Genomic DNA, 21508 nt, shown 5'->3' with positions numbered 1-21508 from the left:
CACTTCTTATAATTTAACGATGAAAACTATTGTTTATGTCCTCATATATTATTTTTAATTCCAATTTACCCATCATAATCCAATGTTGCTCCTAAGTAACATAAAAAATGCATACATTTTTATATATTTTCAAGAAAGATTTTAAGGACACGTTCTTTTGTGCTGTATAGTTTAATGGCACAATATTTTGCTGCCACAATAATTATGATTGAGCAGAAAGTTTTCACATTTTTGCAGTGAGAATTCTTGAAATTTAATCTCTCCAACAAGCAGCTCTGCGTTAGTGAGGGCACAGAGAGAGAAAGAGAGAGAAAACCATATTTGAAAAGTCCCTCGTAGTCGCGATTAAAAGTCACCTCTGTAAATGTGATACGTGAAGCATTTCGCCCGTTGTGATACTCGTAATAGCGCCATAGATCGGACATATGGTCACCATCCCAAAATGTATTCATCCTTTCGAGTGAGGGCGTGAGATTCGTTGCTCATTCACATCACGTCTGCTCATTTCCTAGTGTCGCCGGTCTCGAGATACCTTTCCCCTTATGGAATATGCATTTTATGGAATCTGTTCAGCGAGGTATTAAAGGAGAAAATAGGTACCAGGAATCATTAAGAGAGTATTTTTTACTGCAAAACGTTCGAAATACTGTCGTAAAAAGTCTCGGCACATCATCAGAGTAATTTTTAATACCGAGCCAATCCGAAAAGATACAGCATAATTTTTAGGAGAGCTATTACGCTCATGTTAAATGAAAACCTGGGTTGCGCTGGGAAAAATTCGTATAATTATGTCGTAGATATACTTCAATCAGAAGCAGTGCGAATAAAAAAATTTATCTTCAAACGTTAAAGCCTCCATCGTGTTAAGGCTAGTTTATTTCCGAAGAGCATATAAAGTGTCGCAATAGTTGAATATCAAAATAGATTATATTATAGAATACTATAAATTGGAATTTAATAATGTTGAAAAACATAGTAAGGGCAAATTTTTACTTGAAAACAGCAATCACGATATACTATTACAATATACTATTGGCTAGCAAAATCTGCGTGAGAAGCTTTAGCTAGCCAAATCATTTTTTTTAACCGTATTTTATTGAACGTTTAAAATAACAACTTTTCGTAGTGATATACTATGAGTTTTTCGGTATAAAAATGGACAAAAAAAGTGAAGAACGCCATTATATTACGAAATTGTTCGGTTTATTGTTCACAAAGAGTATAAAATCCATGTAATTAATAGTAATTTTTCGTATTTCTGTAGAACAACATTGCAATGACAATTTTTAGATAAACCAATTATAATACACTGGGATCAATGTATTTCAAATCCTGAAAGTGATATTCATTGAATTTCGATAAGTTATATAATTAAAAATCAAGAAAATAATGGACTTATTATTTTATTTATTAATTTTCTTCGGAAGAGGATGGGGTATGGGGCAGTGCCGAATCAAGTTTCGTAGGACAGGGCCATTAAATGAAGCGGAATTTTAGGGTGAGCACTTCTTTTGATGCGTGAAAGAAAATAAATTCCTTATTTTTTGTCATTATTTTCCAGAAAAATTGTGCTGATCCCATCAAGAAGTTGAGGCACCAAGATGTCCATGTCGAGTTTAGCGTTTCGCCGTCAGGCGGTACCCGTTTTAGTATAATTAACGCTGAATTTCGTGATGAAAAAAATATCCTTGCGCGTGACGCTTTCTTTCTGTTGCGACGGTCCGCATCTGCCAGTTTATATTTTTCGTTTTTGCATCTCCGTTACCTCTCCTATATTCTCTCGGCTTCAAACAAGCACAAAAAGGCCTCTCTCTCTTCTTTCTGCACGGAGGCAAGAGATTTTCACACATTTTCCCAACACCCTTGAATTCTTCGTGCTTCTCTTTTGGTCGTATCTAACCTTCTACGCCTCATTTGCCTGAGCTTCCTTTTCCTCGGTATTACTTAATGCTAAAAAAAAGGGAGCAGTACGTGACTTGATAGATAAGAAGACCGCCTATTTAATCCGTGAGGGGTTATCTATTCAGCCATTGATGCTTCGTTACTAGTCTCATGAAACACTTATGGTAATATAGAGGGATGTAATTATTTCAATGTGAGAAATTACCTCGGTTCCTCATTAACACAACCTTAAGATGAGAGCTACGATATATCTTTGAGGCACTGCAGGCAGACTGTCCTTTAGCGGTAATTGCGATCAAATTTTCTATTCATATGGTCATAAAAATAACTTGAACTGAACAAAAATACGTTCTTAGCAATCGGAGATCTCATTATTTCTACGGGTTTTAACTTCCTTGCACAGTCAATTATGAACAAAATCTCTTGTCAACAGAGGAATTCTGGAATGAAAAATGGTTATTAATATATAGGTATTGTAATGGAGCCCAATTTTACCATAAAGACGCGTTTATTACGACAGAAACATCGTGTTATTTTCAGAAAAGACTGCTACCTAATATTAAGTATTTATGAAGTATTTCTGAAAATTATTCGTATTATTGAGCGATTTTTAGAGCAATAGTCAATGAGCTATAATGTATTTAATGGATTAATAGAAATAGAGTCAATGAGTTTCTTCGATGTGTTTATTTAAATCTCCCACAAAATGCAAGCCTGAATCAAACAAGAAAGAGGCCAGAGTGTTTTTTTTTTAATTGGCACTGGTATTGGCATTGAAGACTATGATTCGAGCCCAAGTGATGTTTGGTATTTTTTTTATTTTAGATATAATAATGCTACTTTTTGTCACAGCTCATCTTTATTCCATGCTCATTTTTTATGAGTACGCAAGGTAATGAATATATTTTCGTAACTGACGGACATATATTGATTCTGTTCATTACCTGCTTAAATAGACCTCAGTTGCGGTGGGGTGAGGAGTCCTCGTTTGCTAAACTAAAGGTTGCTGGTTTGAAACTCGCCTGGTAGGTTGCCGCTATACAAGGCTTGGGTGATTGTGATTGTCAAGTTGTCAAGGTTATTTGTTAAGGCCTAAAATACGTTGTTCTCGGGTCGATGACGGCAAAATGTAATATATATCAAGTTTACAGGCTTCACTTGGTGGAAACACATACAATCATTTGTGCGCAATAAATCACTTCGTAATGGTTCACAATTTTTTTTTATTATTCATTTACAATGACTATACAGGAGTTGAAACCCAGAGTCGGAATAACAAAGATCTGCAAAACATTACCAAGTGATTTATTTTGCACTGCAAAATTTAACATTTAAATATATAGTTATTAATTCCTAAGCTTCAACTCATGTCCTCGCTCAATTGTCCAAGCTTTTCCCTTGCATTAGAAATGCAAAAAAAAATACCAAATACTACTTTGAAGGCTAGTTTACCACTAACGTGATACGGCCGTGGTGGACTGCCTCGGGTGAATTTCTGGAAAAAAGTCACTTGGCTACGAAGCTTCATCTGACCGGGTTCTTTCATAATTCTCACTGGCCTCCCGCTTTTTTTACCCTTCCCCCGCAAGCCCGTCCCACCTCCGGGAAGAGGGAGTCGCTTTCCGTCTCCGCCAAAATGGATAGGCTAGCCCAAATGGCTCGGCACACGACGCGCCGCCTCTTGTCATAAGGGATCTCTTCGCTCGCTCTTGACTGCTTGCCGTGGGTGGAGGACAGAATTGTTAACTTTTGCACCGTCATACGATCTCCTTCACTCCCACCTATACTTTCTAATGCCCACTCAGTGTTTTTAGGTTTATAAGTAGAAGAATCGCAAAATCCTTTTTTTAATGCGGAAATTTCAAAATGTCTTTATGACAACCTACTCATCGATTGCAGTACGCAAATAAGTTTTAAGTTTTAACAGTAGGCGATTTCTAAAAACTGGTTGCATTGGGTGAATCTAATAAGGGACTATTTTTATTCACATTCTTTAACGCAATTATACTTCAAGTTTCTATCATTACCGCATTATACCATTAGTTACGTAATTTCTATGATTTATCTCACATGTACAAAAGTTTTTCACAATATACTTTATTGTATCGTGGAGTTTTAGCGTGAGAACGACCCCGCATTGATCATAATATTCTTGCAATTTCTGTGCAGTCTGATACCACTATAATTACTTGCAGTCATACTGAAAGAATTAAGGGCTGCAAGGAGAATGAACACGTCTATCCTCCAAAAACCGGTTGCATTGGGCACAATGATAGCGCTGGCGCGATTTTTAGCACACACATTTTTTTTAAATGCCATATGTGCTTTTAAACTTCTCAGCTATTCACCGCGGTGTCTCTTTACAGAGGCTATATCATGCAGACGGTAATGGCGTACGAACCGTGGGAGAGTGTCGGCAACCGATTCCATTCTACATGATAACACGTCGCAATGAGCCGTATAGCATAATTATAACATAACCTGTTCGTTACTTTAGTCTATAATCGCTCATTTTTGGATCTTGGTCCACTATTAATTTAATAAGAGGGTATTTTTGGCAGATATATGCTACATAAAATTTCTGAAACTTTATATAGTTTTTTCTTTCCGTTTAGGTTTTAAAAAAGCATTAAGGCCTATTAAGTTTTTTTTGTTTGTTTTTGCGGACAAGAAAAATAATTACTGGAAGGTGGACGGCCAATGATTTTCGCAAACCTTTTCCTGCTGCTAATAGGTGCATAGATACTGAGTTCAGGAGAAGAGGAAGGTGTAACGTTGGATACAGGTGAAAGAGAAGGTTGTGTGGGACGGAAGAGGGAACTATAGCAGAGAGGAAGATGATAGGTCGTGAGCGGGATTATTAATGGAAAAGCGGTGTAAGGAGGCGTGCGGAGGGGTGGAGGTTAGCTTGATTCTGTCCCGGAGACGCGTCAGTTACGGAGGACGTCAGCGCGGAAGGCGAAAAAAATAATTCCTCCGTGGAGAGAGAGAGAGATGAGGCCTAGGGAAAAAATAGTCGGGGCCGGCACATTCCCGTCGTCGTTTCTTTTTTAACGTGGGTTTTAATTTTTCTCTTTCTCGTCTTCAAGAATCGTGTTATCCCAATTTTGTCGGACCTTGGTGATACAGCTATCTTGGGATAATTGTCTTTTGATGTCAGTCACCGAGGGAGAGGTTATTCTCAAAAATCATTCTCCTTGACCATGATTTTTTTTCTCGGTGGATTTATCGCACAATTTGTGCATTGCGAAAGACTCCGTAAAGATATCACCGTTGCTAGTCCCGGTATTCTTAAATTAGTCAAGAGTGACCGTCTCTGTGTGGTCAAAGTTCGGGCTTTGCTCCCCGGCTGTGGCGCTGTGCGCACGATTTGGACTGCTTGTCGCAACATATGCTCAGCAGTCCATACCACCTTCTCAGGTATAGTCCACAAATTTCCATAAGTGAGGATGACGCTTCAAAAGCTTAACTGGCTAATGCACTCGACCGGAAATCGGGGGATCCGTGTTCGTATCCTGGTCAAGGCGAATGATTTTTTTCTCTGTGAATTTTTCGCTCAAGGGATGGGTTTGCAGCCTTCTTCTCGGGGTGCAATATTGTACAACCCGTGAATGAAATAGCTCCTTCATTTTGATGGCTTCTAATTTAATTGGCGGTGTAAATTAATTAGTCTTCCTAATTAGTTATTTTTAAGTATCCAATAAAAAATAGGCATAATTGCACTCCTTGCAGTGATTGCATTTTGAAGTGTACACTGGCGTGCATTTAGAGTATCTGCGTAGGCTATCGTCTCTAAATGAGAAAATTTTGATTTACTCCTCAATTTTCTGCCCGACATTTCATTTTTGTAACTATTTGAACTACACCCGCAAATGAGATATTCGTGAGTCATTTTAACAGGTCTGATGCTGGACATACATTGAGAGTACATAAAACTGTGCTTTGCGAATAAATAAAGAACTCTACCGTAAACAATTAGTACATATACTCCTTCCTTATAGCCAATCCATTTAGAATTCGGCATATATAAGCTCGCATGCACGAAGAGTTTTCTGGTCCAATAAGTTTAGGTTTCACAAAGTCTTTGAACTTTCTCGTTTACGTTCTGCCCAATGTAAGGACGCTTAAGTAGTTGAACGATCAATGCATTGATTCCGATGTATATTGAAGAACAAGTCAGGATACATACATTTTCAAAAACTGAAACGGAAATAATAACGATTAAATAGTTACTATGCTACTCATGTATGCATAGACTTTAAATAAATAGGATAATGGTTTATTCTTAACTCTAAAGAAGATTATTGTTCTACAGCATATGAGTCTCAAGGGAAAACACTATCAAACCAGATCAGAGTCCCGTCTGAAAATTCAATTTATTAAAATGTCAAACCGCATTCTTGGAATATAATTAAATATAAAGCCCTTTTCAAATTGTGCTTTTGTAATTGCTACTCCATAGTTTTAGTTTTGAGCCTCTAGTTAATTTAAAGTTCAAACTTATTATTGAACACGTTGAAATCAAAACGGGCAATATGTTTTGTTTGCTACGCGTCACTTAAATAGTTGCGATTGTAACAGAATTTCCCTTGCGACACACTCAACTTCTTCATCACTGATGTTGTTTCTTTTCTAAGAAGTACATTTCCATTTGCTTGAACCGCTTTATTTTTGATAATTATTAATTTTATGATTCAAACTTTATACTTCACTACCCCTTATTATATATTTATATATTTTTTTTTTTGACCCACATCTCGTGATATAAAAAAAATATATATATATTAATTTTATGGACTGATTGGCTTAAAAGAAGTATTTTTTTCCGTTTCTATGTAAATACTGCGGTTCACTAACGTAAATAATATCTTTATCTACGAGTTTTTACATGGAAGTTAAAGTTTACGCGAGGTTTTTCATTGAATTTCATATTTCTTTCCTCTTGTGTGTGTGTGTGGTCGTAAGAGGTTTTTTGATTCTGTAATTATGAGAAATAAATAAGTTGGTGGTTTAAAATGGTGAATTGAAATATTTGGGCATGATATTTAGATTATACTAAAGTATGTGACATAAACAAGTGCGATAATGCCTCTATATTTGATTAAATTATATTTTAATTAAAAAATGACATCGCCCTAAGCTATCACATAAAATTCAATTATTTTAATTGATATGCATCTATTTAACGTCAATGTTGATTTTCGGATTAGCATTTTGGTTTTTATTAACTCCTTTCACATTCATAAATAAAAAGGTTTACCTATTACTCTTAAAAACCTGTAATTAAGAGTATAGCATAAATTTCATTCATTGCCTTTTCTAATATATTGAAGAAACAATTATTTTAATTATATACAATGGTAAAAATTATTAGTATGGAGAAAATGCGAATATTTTCTCAGTGCTAATATCACCGACGACTCCATGACAGTTTAATTTTTCGGACGACCGTTATTGTGTTTTGTGCAGCTGCTACTAACTGATATTTATTATTACCATCTTACCTAAATTATTTCGCCTTTGTACTGCAATTCCTGTATCTGAACTCTCATGGGAAGTGCATTCGGGAACCTGTAAGATATCTCTAACAATGAATTCGGAGAGGCACCCATTTTCATTTATGCATATTTCCGTGACCAAAATGAATTGATGCAAAGACGAGACTGGTAGAAGAGTTGGATTTTCGAGACCTTGAGTTTCAAAAAATGTTTTCACTTACGGATTTTTTTTTAAAGTCCTTGAAGGAAATGCAGCGACGCGGCAACAGATATTTTGGAAACGAGTGGCGGGGTAAGGAATAAAAGATGTTATCATCCAACCTTATACAATTCACCAGTGGCGTAACATTTATTCCAAGATCTCATCCGGTATGCATTCATCGTCAAGCATGGGGAGCGCGCGTATGTTGAAGTTGCTTGCGGGATGAATGGCGTCGCTCCGATGCAATTTCTCATGGAAGAAAGTTGACTCAGCTCTCATAGATTGCAGACATCACTTCAGTTAGTTATTATCAGGGCATTACACACGAGCAATAATGTGGTGCGAAAGTAAGCGTTGCATTTCGAGTTTTTTTTTCATATGAGACCGATGTTCTCTCTGGGAACGGGATATGAAAATCGAATAGGCTTTCTCGTACGGAGGATACTGTAATATGCAACGAAAGAAAGTAAGATAATATTATGCCCTCTGAGCACGGGGTGATTGTTTTACTAGTTTCTAAGGCATTTTAACATCTGATTGCAGGTATAATGTTATATCTATACCAGTGGAGTATGCCTGAAGGGAATAACCTAAATAAAAGTAGATTCATTGCTATATAAAGGCGTAAATTATCGTAATTGATGACAGTTTTCACAAACTTTTCCTAAGCTTCTAGTTCGGACGTGCAATTACGATCATATTACACTTTTTATCAACCAAACGTGTGTATTTTTTATTATTTGGTTTTGTCCTACTTGATTTACAACAATCGTATTAATAAATTCAGAGTGTAGATATGCGACTCCTGTCTCAGATGATTTGTATCCAATCTGAAAATTTTACCAAGGTTCAATGAAAAAAATTACAAAATGATAGAACAGGTTTCAACCTATGAAGGATTAATCCAGAAATCAATGCGAAATTCGTGAGGATGAGGGGTAGTGTAGTCACATCAAATTTCATTTACAAATCGGCTATTACTATCGGCCAACTTTAAAAATTATCGATCCATGGCCGGACCTTCGACTCTTCTCAAGAATTATGGAGCATTAGATTTTTATTTTTGAAGATTTTTCTCTTTCAGAAGCATAGCAGTGGACGCCTTTTATTCTCAAGTATTTACTCTGCATCATTATTACATTTATCAAATGCTTGCCGAATATTCCAAGTGATGCTTCATCATGCCAATTTCGACTTTCCCATTTACTATTTATCCAAGGACCTCTCTAAAATATGTTTTGTATATCACTCATGCCTGCAATAACATAAGTTCTTTTTAATGGTGCTCTCGTTATTAGTTTTCAATGAACGTGACAATCATAATTAATGGCATCCTAACTTCCTTTTTATTTTGTCTACATTTCATATACAACCTGACCCACGCAAATATTTTACTACGAGCCCACAAAATAAAAGCCACTGATCTATTTACGTGCTCTTTTCCATGTATCTACCCACTAGGGTATATGCTGGTACTACTTACATCGTTATCATAACTAACTTTCACTTGAGCTGTCTTTATTTTGTCTCGATTTCCTGTCTTATTAAATGTATAGTGATCACGGTTTTTCTTGAGCATTTAAAGGCAACAAAATAAGATACTTTTAGTGAAAATCTGGATAATATGCATCCATTTTTACTCCAAATTAAACACTGAGGAAAACATCTCTTTGATAAAAAAAGTGAATATATTTCATATGGTCTACTCAAAGAATGTACATTCACGATTTGACCCACTCTATGACTATGGCTATGGCTTGATTTTTGAAAGGTACGTCAAGAAGCTCACGATTTAGTGCATTGATACGTCCTGGATCGAATAATGCTTTAAGTAGATGGGCCAAACGAAACAAATGAATGCGGTATTGATATTTATCGGCAGGATCGTAGCAGGAGACATGTTTCATCCCCAGTTCATCCGGCAGATGTAGGTGTAATAGGTTTCTTTAATTATATCACGCGGTTTGCTCACATTTAAATATACATGAACGTAGTTAGATACCTCCAGTGAGCCAGTCGGTTTGAGGAATATTTTAGAAACTTGCAAGATACAAAAACAACCCTAGAAGGGGGATGGGGATACATTGGGATAAAATCTGGTCTCATGGGATGCAATGGTATGCCGTGAGCGTCTCCTCCTTCTTGGGCCGAATGCATTTGCGTGCTGGGCACGTAACTCGACGATGAGAGCCTATCACTAGACATGAGAGTAATGACAGTGGGGGAATATCGTGATTCATCCGTCTTAATCAATTACTCATTCGTGTACGTCTGACTTATTTCGATTTTTTCCACGAATGCTTTAAATATCCATGAGCAATTCCAAATGGAGAAGTTCCTGGAAGAGTATTTTTGAGCCTACATGGATTTCCGCGAATAGACTCTTTGATATTTTCTCTTTCAAACGTCTTACCTGTTAATTTTTATGTTTCACATTAGATCTTTTGCATAAACAGATAGGTCCCATTCTATACTTCACCTAGAGACGGTAGGCTCCAATATCAGCCAGAATTACTAACGTCTAAGTTAGTATATTTACGCCGGTGGAGGCCACTGATGGCATGCATTTCGGAAGGCTTTATCTAGTTGAATACTGTTGTATGTTCATAGTAGATACGTAGACAGCTGGCGTATATAAGACATGAGGCGTGTAACGTTAGGAGTTCGGGCCAAGCTCCTAACGACCTATCAAGGATAAATGTCTCCGTGGAGACCTCTCGTTGCAATTAATTACCTCACTGTATATCTTACCTCATTAATAATCATGATGCAAAGGCCTTGCTCATGAATACTTACTGAGACATTATATTGAAAACAATGAGGTAATAGTAATGAAAAGTTTTGAATATAGTTTCAGATTATTTATAGACACCTGAATAATCCTTCCTACCTAATTCCTTCATTGACGAAATGTAATTAGAATCCAAGAGATTTTGTTGGCATAGTGGTAATGCGTCCTCTAGAAGTATGTAAAATATCTATCAAATTCATCAGAGATTCTTATAATTGCCATTCATTCATGTACAAAATTTCAGCAACAATATTTTTTTAATTATTTTAAGCAATGATCCACGTTTTATTTAGAGACCCTGAAAATTGTTTATGTTGCAGTGCTTTTCTCTAAAACAAAACTCGAAAAGAGTATGCTTCATAACTGCCTTTTTAGAATATTGCTAGTGAGAGATATTGCTAGGCCAGCTTTTCCATGAAAGGTATTGACTTCCCTGTTTGATACTCATGTGTTGAGGAGTGGAGGAATGAAATAGTAAAGAGATTATTATCAGCAATCGATATTTATAGGATTCCATTTTTGAGGAAATTTTCGTGTAGCGTAATTTTACTTGCGCTCAATGCGTATACGATTTCTCCTCCTAATTTCGGGAATAATTTTGCATTCATGGTATATATAGTGCCTATTCCTTGGTTGGTCTTTTATTTTATTTATTTTATTTTAAAGAAATATAACCACATACAGCATATGCCATTTTATAGTGGCCAGGTAACAATACATAAATTAGAGGACGAAGACGCAATATAACATGTAGAAAACAATAATTACATTTACAAAAACAAAAGGACAACAAGAAACTGCAGTGACAGACTACTTCGGTGACAGATAGGATAGGGAAAGGCTTATGAAGGATTTCAATGGAAGTGCAAAGGGGTCGATGTGTGGAGGGAGTGAGTTCAACACAGAAGTAATGCGATAGAAAAACGAACGTTTAGTGAGTGAAAGTCTAGGAATGGGCATGTGGATTAGGGGATGAGAACGGGTAGGGCGGGGTGGAACTTTAAAATTGATAAAAGAGAGCAATGCTGGGCAGTCGATGGTGGAATTGAGAATCTTATAAATAAGTTTTAAATCAGCTGTGAGCCTATGGGTAGTGAGATTAGGGATGAAGAGGGAGGAGAGAATAGCATTAGTGGACATGTTGCGTAAATGCGGTATTCTATTTTTTACTATATTGGCAAAGAAATTGCTGACACAGTCCAGGGATGAGAGGTTGGTTTGTGAAGAGATAGACCAAATGGGACAAGAGTAGGTAAGAATTGGAAGAATGATAGATGAAAAAAAAGTTCGAAGTGCCTGGGGGTCTTTAATTTCAGTGAAACGGAACAGGAGTCCTAAGAGGGACATTGCTTTAGACTTGATGGATTGTATGTGTGGAGAAAAATTTAATTTATCATCAGTGATAATGCCTAGGTCCTTAGATGTTGATACACGTTTCAGCGAGTGATTAAAAATTTAATTTTGATGAAGACTATAATTTTGTCATAGCCGATGAGAAATGGTAATACTCATTAACGGTTAACTTGCAAAAATCACATGGGTACCGTCACTTATAGTTCCATTGACTGTATTGAAAGCAACAGAACCATCAGTAAATAGGTTTGTCTCCTAATAAGAATAATTATATCCTCAAAAATACTTAGAATGATAATAAAATTTATTCATTAAATGTTGAAGTTAATAATTTATTTTGAGTAATAAAGGTTTGTAAACGAAAAAAATATAAATAAAAGTTTGTTTTTTAAGGACACAAAATTTACTTTTCGCCTTTGAAACCGACGTCGCACAAAGTGCGCCACGCGACCACTTAAGTGAAGGAAGGGGGCGCGCCCAGTCAAGGGATATGTAAGCCTTCAGTACATGACCGCTGTAGAAAGAGAATTGTGATAATCCGTAGGCAGATTGTCCTCATAACTCACATTAGTTGTAATATAAACTTTAGCGGACTCATTAATATTTTTCCTCGGGTCAAAACCTAATTAAATACCATAAAATATCATTAGCGATGCTATCTATATCTATGATGCCGGCAGCTTGCGTTTTGGAAATTTAATAAATTTAGATTGACTTCATGTAAATGACAGTTGATTTGTAATTAGCAGTTAAAGGCATTTTGGTCGAGAATTTGAAACTTCGAGAGCATATAAAGAAATGGTAGGATAAATTACACCGATTCAATACGTTGTACCCGCGCATTCTGGCTTTGCGATTCAAGAGTGACAAATGTTTGGATGTTTTGACCGCATGCATTCACTTTATTCCCAGTATTTTATTTTTTGAGTAGAATTCCAGCGGATGCGGAAGATAACGGACACAGCTCCTGAGAACGAAGAAGGCATGGGTCTATGGTTCCTGTTTAGCGATAAGATTTTAGCGAACCGTGAGTCAATTATTGGAAACTTCGTTCTTGAAAATTAGAAGTAGTCACGTCATCTCGCTAACTAATATTAGCACATTTTGTAAAAGGGATGTACGCATATTAATTCCAATGATTTATGGTCATCGGAAGAGAAGAGATTTTACATTCATTTCTTAATCTTTTCCGTCTCAAAACACGCTATCAAATGGCTCATTCTTTTGAAAGATATGCTCGTCTTTAATATTCTCTAAGATATATCGACTGCAAGGATGACTGTTTCATGCTTCGCTTTCTAAGAACGATTCGAACTATGGGCCATTAGGAACGGGTAATTTAATGTTTTTTTTCTTCCACGATAAATAATGAGGTATAATTCTCAGAATTGTACCCCGACACTGACCACTATCGGTGCAAATTTTCCCTTTGATCACTAGGGCCAGACAAAACGCGTGGGTAATCTATGGTGGAATATAATATAAGACTTTAGTATATAAATTGGTGCCCTCCACTTTCTTCTGAATTCCATAGCCGTATTGATGGAAAGTAAAATGATAGCCTATCAAACCTTAATATCAAATCTTTAATAAGAAACTGCCATCATTATTTCCGCTCCAAATAAAAGGGAAGTCTCCACGTTCTAGAGCTTTTGTTCGGGAAATCGTGCAGAAATCCGTAGTTGGGCTATTTTTATTCAATGAATTTGACAGAGAGAAACAGGATTCAAAAGCAGGCTTCCATGACAGGAACTGCTAACTTTGTCTCCCGTGCTTATCTGGAAGATACCGCGGAAAAATTGGGGTAATATACATTGCAGATACTGTAAATATTACAGTAATTTCGACACCTTCAAATTTGCTAACTGTGAATTGTTTTAAAATGTAAATTTTTGCAGTTCATTCCAGGAATAGCATAGTGAGTGGAGCATTTAACTAAAAAAAAAGATTCTTCGCTTGAATCTCAAGTGAAGCCATTAGAAGCCTTCAATGAAAGTCCAAAAAAGTTCAATACAGCCCAAGGAAAGGAACTAGGCCATTCATTCAGAATAACGTTACATCCGTGCCAGCACCTTAGTCTACGGTGAGCTCTAACCTCACCTTTCTGAGCCAATCTCTGAGTGAATTGTTGGGACTCCGGATCAATGATTGAGGTTATGATTTCATGAAGCTGTTGACCAAATGATGTCTCAAAGAGTTGTGTTTAAGGTCCTTTGGGAGGAAGTTGCAGTCTTCTTTTAATTATTAGGTCTTTTTCAAATAAAATAAATTTTTATTGATATTACAATTATCGGACATAGTTTTTCTGTTACTTGCACTAAAAATAAAGGACGGTATTCTGAGGGTATTTCAGGCATGATATTTATGTTGGCAATAAAATCAGGAATTTGAACTATGATGTTTTTAACCCATATTATCCCGGAACACATTTTTACCTATTTGGTAACTGATTTTTTGGTATGCTGCTCTATTTGTACTACTTGCTATGGGAAAAATAGTTAAAAAAATCAGAACGTCGTACTTTTGCTGGGAGAGCCCGTGTCTTTAAACACACGGTGGGATAAAGCCCAGATCAGACTTGCCTGCGATCAATGTGAGGGTAGAATGCAAAATAAAAAATACGTGAGTTCTCTACACAATTTTATTTCACAAACAAATAATAAGACATTGTGTTTCACACTTATTATATGAGCCCATTTCTTTTTAAGCATCATAATTTGAAGTCATACATTTTCATGCTCAATAAAAACTTACACATTGCACATAAGAATGCATTTCTATATTTTACAGTAGTACAAATTACAAAATTTTCCATTTATATTTCGAAAATTTTTTTGTGGCATATCACTAATTGGACTGATATTTTACATGGTACTCCTTGAAGCAACAATCAGGGTGTACGCCCACATTGCACTTTTCACAAATGAACTTTGAGCTTTTACCGCAGTGACCACACCGCCGATGGGTCTTAATTTTACTTATCCAGTGATTATAACCATCAAACCTTCCATCTGTTATAGCTTGTCTCATTGTTCTTGGTGCTACTAATTAGGCTGAGTATCACTTGACAGTAGCCCGATAACAACCTCTCTCAAAAAATCAATTTGATTGCTTTTCCGATTGTTTATTCGGAAAATATGCCACAAATTAACAATGCTGCTGTTCAGACAAAATCTAAATAAAGGCCAGTACCACTTGTTTGACCTTATTTTCACACGATACACTGCGCGCTGTTGATCAAATAAATCTACACCTCCCATGCCATGGTTATACATTTTCACAATTTGTGGCTGGCATAATTTCATATGTTTTTTATACTTTGAATTCCAACGGGTGCAGGAGCTAAGGCCGAATACAGTTTTTGAATCCATGTTTGTGGCAATAGTAACTTGTGCATTATCATGCCAGCGAATGAGTGAAATGGGACTGTTCTTATCAGTGATTGCGGAGAATGCACCGCGTTCCTCCTTGCTCACATCTACAACAGGGGCTCCTTCAATGCGGTCTTTTCTTATAGTTCCAATGCAGTTTATATTACTTTCTTTCAGTTTTTCTAGCAATGAAAGTGAGGTAAAAAAGTTGTCTACAAATAGCTTTGAACCAGGAGGAAGGAAATCTACACACATGGATTCTGTCAATTGGGCACCGAGAGAGATGCCTTTGGGTCTGTCTGTTTTTCCTGTGTAAACACTAAATTTAAGAAGGTATCCTTTTGAAGTTGTAACACACCATATTTTGTAACCAAAACGGATGGGCTTTCCTCTAATAAATTGCTTCATTGAATGACGCCCAAAGTATGGCTCCATACCCTCATCCAGAGAAAACTCACTACCGAAGCATTCTATGATCTCGGTAAATTTTTTATTCATGTGATCTACTACAGGTCTAACTTTGTAAATCCTATCAGTGCTATCTATCTGGGTGTTATCATTAAAATGAAGGCATTTGTGAATCAAATCAAATTTATTGCGGCTCATTGATCCAGCAACTAGAGAATGGAAAGTATCTCGTTTGGTTTCCCAATACATACGTCTGAATGGGACACAACAGTAGCCAGAAAGTAATAACACGCCAAGGTATTTGTACAAATCGTCCACAGAAAATTCGGCATTGGATAAACCTTTCTGAACAGCATACTTGTTTGTTTCTATACATATCATATTCACAAAATTTTCGTCCCAAACCCTTTTGAACATTTCCAAAGGACTTTTATCTAATAACTCTGGTTTTGGCTGCATACGAACAGGCTCTAAAGAAGGCATGTTATTTGTTTTCAGAGTTAATTTTTTCCATGATCTATCTTTCTTACGGTAACTACCTGCCTCTAAATGGCTAAATTTTTTATGAGTGTTGGTGGCCGAGCAAACATTGATTGAACTCTTAGCTACTTTCCTTCTCTTGCTATGACAATTTTTCCCATTCTTTTCATTAGACATATCAACATCAGATCCAACCTCATTTTTGTTTGAGCTTGTTGAGGAACAGTCATCAGAAAAAAGTGGTAAATCAATTTTACCGTGATTAGTGTCAAGACGTACCTCACCTAATTGGGCTAGGACACCTTTGCCTAAATCCTTTATGCACTCTGGAGTCTCACATTCTTCAGGTGCATCATCTTCATCAGAGCAGTCACCATCCCTTGCTGGAAGAATAACCACATCTACAGTGTTTGCTCCATCAATTTCTCGCCCTCGTTCATCATTGTCATCCAAGTTGTGGAGTTCAAATAAGATGTCTTCTGTGTTGAGTTCTGACCTAAAAGAGATCGGACATTTTGATTCATAGTTCTAAACACAGCTTGAGATGGCGTAATGACACCTAAAAACTATTTTAATGAGGAAGTGAATAAATATTTGCAATTCTCACCGTTTTCTGTTGTTTGTCGACATTGCGAAGGTGTTCTCAGGATCCACTGTGATGCACAGCTAACAAATGGATGAGCTAAAATAATTTAAACTTAGGAAATTTTTTGGGCAACTACGAAGCACAGAACTTACAAACACTTGGTCTACAGCTGCCAAGCTTGCAAAACGCAATGGCAGGTACCCTTGGGTCGGTCCTTTATATATATAGTGTCTAGCCATGAGGAGCAAGAGTTACATTTTAGCGAGAATCTCAAACTAAGTACATGGATTATATTTTAGCTCTTCAACCTCATAATTATCTCAGGCATCGAGTTACAATGATTTTGAAATACATTGTGAGCAAAGAACAACTCATCTGAGACGTTTACAGACAGCTCAACAATGTAAGGCAATACCATAATTGGTTTAGGGAAGAGTAGCGGTTTATCCCACCGTGTGTTTAAACACACACAAAGTTTGCGCTTTCATTGAAGTGTTACAATTATCTTCACGGGAAATACTTTACTAACATCATGTTTCCTCAACATTCGAATGTATAAAGGCAGGAAAAGTTTTATGTTCGCATCTGGTGTTCTCAAGAAGATGAAGGTTAAACAGTTTGCCTTTCAATTTACACTTGCAGGGGTAATATTTTTTTTCAATGGTGGCCAACCTGGGGATAGTAGGCTGTAATACAAGATGTAATGAGACTTCAGAAGTTTCAAAGAATGAGTCAAAGTATTTAGAAAATGGTTGCTTCTCAAGAGTGGCTAGAAATTATTTTTTTAATTTCCGCGTACTTGGCGTGTGTTTAAACACACGCTGGTAAAATATGGGTTAAACCATTCACTAACTCTTCAGTGAAACATTGAATCATTTTATAAAAAAAGAAAACACTATAATGTATTATTAGTAGTGTAATCGTATGTCGATTGCAAATCGAAAATGGGAATTAAATTGTTGTGCGTTATCATATTTCTGTAATTTACAACGCTCCTTTAGTCTGATGTAAGTGTAGATCTGGGTAGTAGTATGTAGGACCTAGTGTAGGTACATATTGCTTCACTGTATGGAGCAAGTCAATCAGTTCTACTAGACAGGTAGTGAACAGGTATGCATTATAGCTACCGTATAAGCTTTTTAAAGTAATAATCATGACAGTAGAAAAAGATATACTACAGTTAGAAGATTAAAAAATATGACAAACGTTTAAGTTATTTTGGCTAAAATTATATAAAATGTTTAATTTTCTATAGTAACTTTAAACAAAGGCTTGTTTCAAGTGTTTACTTGCTGCATTACACTCACGTGTCCGAGAAATTACGCTGAAGAAAAATAATTTAAAAATTATGCTCTTCTCCGTGAACATGAAAACATATATACAAATTTAAGGTTAAGTTTAAAGTATTTGTCGATAAAAATATATTGCGCATCGGAAAATGTAGTAAACTAGTAGACGTATAAAATATATTAGTGGGTATCAGTGGTGGAAGGGTTAAGTCCTTGACTGTCAAGTAAAAGATCGCGGGTTCGAGTCCCACCCGTGTGTTTCCCCTTTCAACTGAATGGTTGTTCGTGTATGCGTAATTGTTAAATTTGTTGAGCACCCCTATTTAGAGGGTTAATAAGTGCTGTATTTGGTGGTTTGGGAATAAAAATAATTAAATAAAATTAAAAAATTAAATAACCAGGTCTTTCACTATGTCTTTACCCGAATCCCTTGTTTTCACTCATAGATATTTGAGATATTATTTGTTCATAGCTTAACCTAGCTTCTTATATTTTTTGTTTTCAAGTGTTTAATCTCTACCTAATTAATTAATTTAATTTATAATTAACTCTCTAATTATGGAGGGAAAAAAATAAAATTACATTTTTAGTTATTAAATTCTTCTTATAATCCGAAGTGAATTCCGACCAGGTATTACGGAATGGAGAACGCTTTACCGTCGAAACTACAAAATCCGTGTTCGTGTTTCCCGCTAGCATGCTACAACCTCAGGGCATTGAGAGAGAGGAGAGAAGGGGTGGAGGAGGGATAATACGAAAGGCGGCAGGTCCAGTAATTTTGGCGGCGTTTCTCTTCCAATTCCTCCCCCGCAGCTGTTCATGTTTCTGTCGGAAGCAATGGACAATGGGCCGCTCTTTCCACCGCACCTTGCTTCCTTCCTCGAAACACACAGACTGCCTCACTCCATCCAGAGGTCTTATCTACATCGCCCCTTCCTCTCATCCATCCCCCCATCCCACTCCATAACTCAAGTTCTCCTTTTACCCCACACCCTTCCACGAATCCACCAGCATTTGAATCGCCTTCTGGCACGCCAATACGACTTCCCGAGAAAACACCCCAAAATGGGATAAGAATATGTATATCGCGATTCCACAGGCAATCAAACTGCGGCGGCCCCCCTTCCTTACCAGAGCCGCTAGTGCGGCCAACACTTCTTCCACGTGAACGGCAAGCTGAGGCCGCACTGTGTGATTCCCACGCTAATTTATTTCCTCCAGTGCGCCATCCGTCCAGAAATCAGGGCAGTGTGATCCATTTTAATGTCTCTGTCTTGGCTGCTTTATTGCCGTTCGTGGGATTATCCACGTTTGATGGTGTATACCAGACTTGATTAGTTGATGGAGTAAATGTTTCTGATCGAATGTACGTCTACTAAATTTACCTTGTGCCATAATTTTCTTTTATTTCTTCTAAATGATTTGCCGGTAATATGTGAGTACGCGGTATACTTGACTTTTAGGATTATGTGAATAATAAGACAAGGTTGATCTGCTGGTTATGCATGGTCGCACATTATCCTTGGAGTAGTTTATAGAAAGCAATTTTTGATACAAGGGGTCCAAAATGATTAAAATTCGAAGATTTCCGCGTGATGTAGTGGAATTTTTCAATATTGAAATAATTAATTGCAATGTTTCATGATTATAAAATATTTTACGACCTACTTTTCAATTTTAATACATCATCTTCGGGGTAAAAAACGTACCTCGGTGATGTATTATCGTTTAAACCTAGTTCATGAATAATTTTATAATCGTTGGAAATTTATTTTATATTACAAGTATTTATTTCAGTATGTCCATAATGATGTTCACATAGAAAATTTTTATTGTGAATATCATATCACAAATATTACCATGCATGGAGACAGAAGTACTTTCTATAGTACTTCCTACGCATAGAGATAGTAGTACCGGAGCTACTTCTCATCAACGCCAGTTGCTGAAATTGCATATTTTCTGATATCCACTCCTCTCCTTTCTGAGCATGAGTTTCGCTTCCTATTCGCATATAATAGCCGACAGTCGCCGACCACCACGATATTTGCGTTATCCTCCACACCGAGTACCTTCGCGAATAAATCCGTCTGGTAGGAGAAAGTGGGTTCACTTGCTGCATGTCGGAACAAAATTCTACATTGAACAGAAAAGCGAGCTTTCTACATTTTCGTTATTTCCCGTAAACCATCTCAATAGGATTGTGGCGGGGATGTTAACGCACACAAATTTATAATAATAAGTAAGCTCTTGAAATATTTGACTCCTGAGTCCAACATCCAATTTATTTTTTGTCTTTTTTGATTGGGGGAAAACAAATTTCTACGACTATCCGTTCAATAGAATATCTTACGCAGTTTCTCTTTCGGTTCATATTGGCTCACTATTTGCTTCGCAAGGATACCTAATAATGTTACCATGAATATTGGTGGCTTGGAGAGTTTTCCTGCATCTGATGTTTTGTGTTATAAAACTATTCAAATGAATAATTTTCAATCTTATCAAAAGGAGCATTGTACTACTGTTTCTTCGAATGTATTAACTTCTAAAAGGTGTATGAGATTTAAATCTGAAGATCGTTTAATTGTATTTTGTAAAAGTAATTTAACTCCAGATTCTGCTTCCATTGGAGTTTATGGTGATTTTCAATTTTATGTTAAAGGTTAATAAATAGTTCGTTCATTTAATTTCGTTCTTTCATTTCCATGCGCATAGCGTGTTGTCATTTGTTATTGCGCCCAGCGCCATCTTGGAATCTAAATATTGTGAGTTTCCAAGTTGGTGTTCTCTGGTTTGAAAGATCTGCTCTTAATGGGTAGTGAAATTGATAGAGGGTTAATGGGTAGATGTCAATGGTAGATAAAATAAGATAAATTTGAAGAGTAGAAAAGATACATGTTATCCTATCTAGTTAAATTAAATCATTAAGTTTTCCCTCGGCTACAATCAATCGAATTGCTAGGATCAATGATTATTTCAAATACGTCTCAAAATGGCTGACGTCTTTGTCCATTATTGCTGGCAATCTATTTTATTTTTTTCATTAAAAAACAAACACATAGAAGCAAACCTTTCGAAATTGTGCTAACTTTGTGACTCTATGTATGCCGCACCTCATTTTTTATTTATTTTGTTTCATTTATAATTTATTTCATTGGTATAGTAGATGAACATGGGCTGTATTATAATGGTCTCAAGGAAAATTAAAATGGAAACTGAATTTGGAGAAAATTACGCTTTTTACGAGTTAATTGCTAAGGAGTAATTATCTGGAAAGGAATTCATTCGCAGAAAAAGTTTCCGTTTTTGCATTGGAAAATTTTCTGATACTTTGTATATAAGTTTCTAAAAGTAACTAATGAAGGATTTATGGTACAGATGATGGAGTATGTTGACGAATTTTTGACCTTATTTATTTATTTATCAGCCTTTTTCTTCTGTTAAACGATAGGTAAATAAGTTGGAAATTTCTCACCTCCCTTTTAGAAGTCTCCAAAGAAGAGATAAATATGTTTAGAATCGGCAATGCAGTTACCAATCATAGATTTTCCACCAGGTCAACCAATTTGCTGAGTGTTAACCCTTTCTAACCCAGAGCTGCTTCTGGGAGAATTCTAACTTCAAAATA

The 21508-nt window shown here is 36.3% G+C and overlaps 2 protein-coding genes across 2 annotated transcripts in view; both read right to left on the bottom strand.

Moving 5' to 3' along the window:
• Window positions 1-21508, bottom strand: part of LOC124162630 (delta-sarcoglycan-like) — a 440414-nt gene that overhangs the window by 379958 nt on the left and 38948 nt on the right. The gene's annotated exons all lie outside the window — the stretch shown is intronic.
• LOC124162629 (piggyBac transposable element-derived protein 3-like) lies at window positions 14382-16746 on the bottom strand. The gene is made up of 2 exons (XM_046539221.1): window positions 16613-16746; window positions 14382-16501 (listed from the first exon to the last, which is right to left on the bottom strand). The coding sequence occupies exons 1-2, from the start codon at window positions 16633-16635 to the stop codon at window positions 14791-14793; spliced, it is 1734 nt and encodes a 577-aa protein (XP_046395177.1). The 5' UTR covers window positions 16636-16746; the 3' UTR covers window positions 14382-14790.

The sequence above is a fragment of the Ischnura elegans genome, chromosome 7 (assembly GCF_921293095.1).
Source record: "Ischnura elegans chromosome 7, ioIscEleg1.1, whole genome shotgun sequence".
Classification (NCBI taxonomy): Eukaryota; Metazoa; Arthropoda; class Insecta; order Odonata; family Coenagrionidae; genus Ischnura; species Ischnura elegans.
Note: the sequence above shows the minus strand (reverse complement) of the source record. Positions and strands in the feature narration are given on the sequence as shown.

Bases quoted from the DNA above. Each gene is read 5' to 3' on its own strand.
- LOC124162629 (XM_046539221.1), bottom strand. From the start codon at position 16,635: ATGTCGACAAACAACAGAAAACG. The intron at 16,502-16,612 runs GTGAGAATTGCA...GATCTCTTTTAG, and splicing joins TCGACAAACAACAGAAAACG to GTCAGAACTCAACACAGAAG.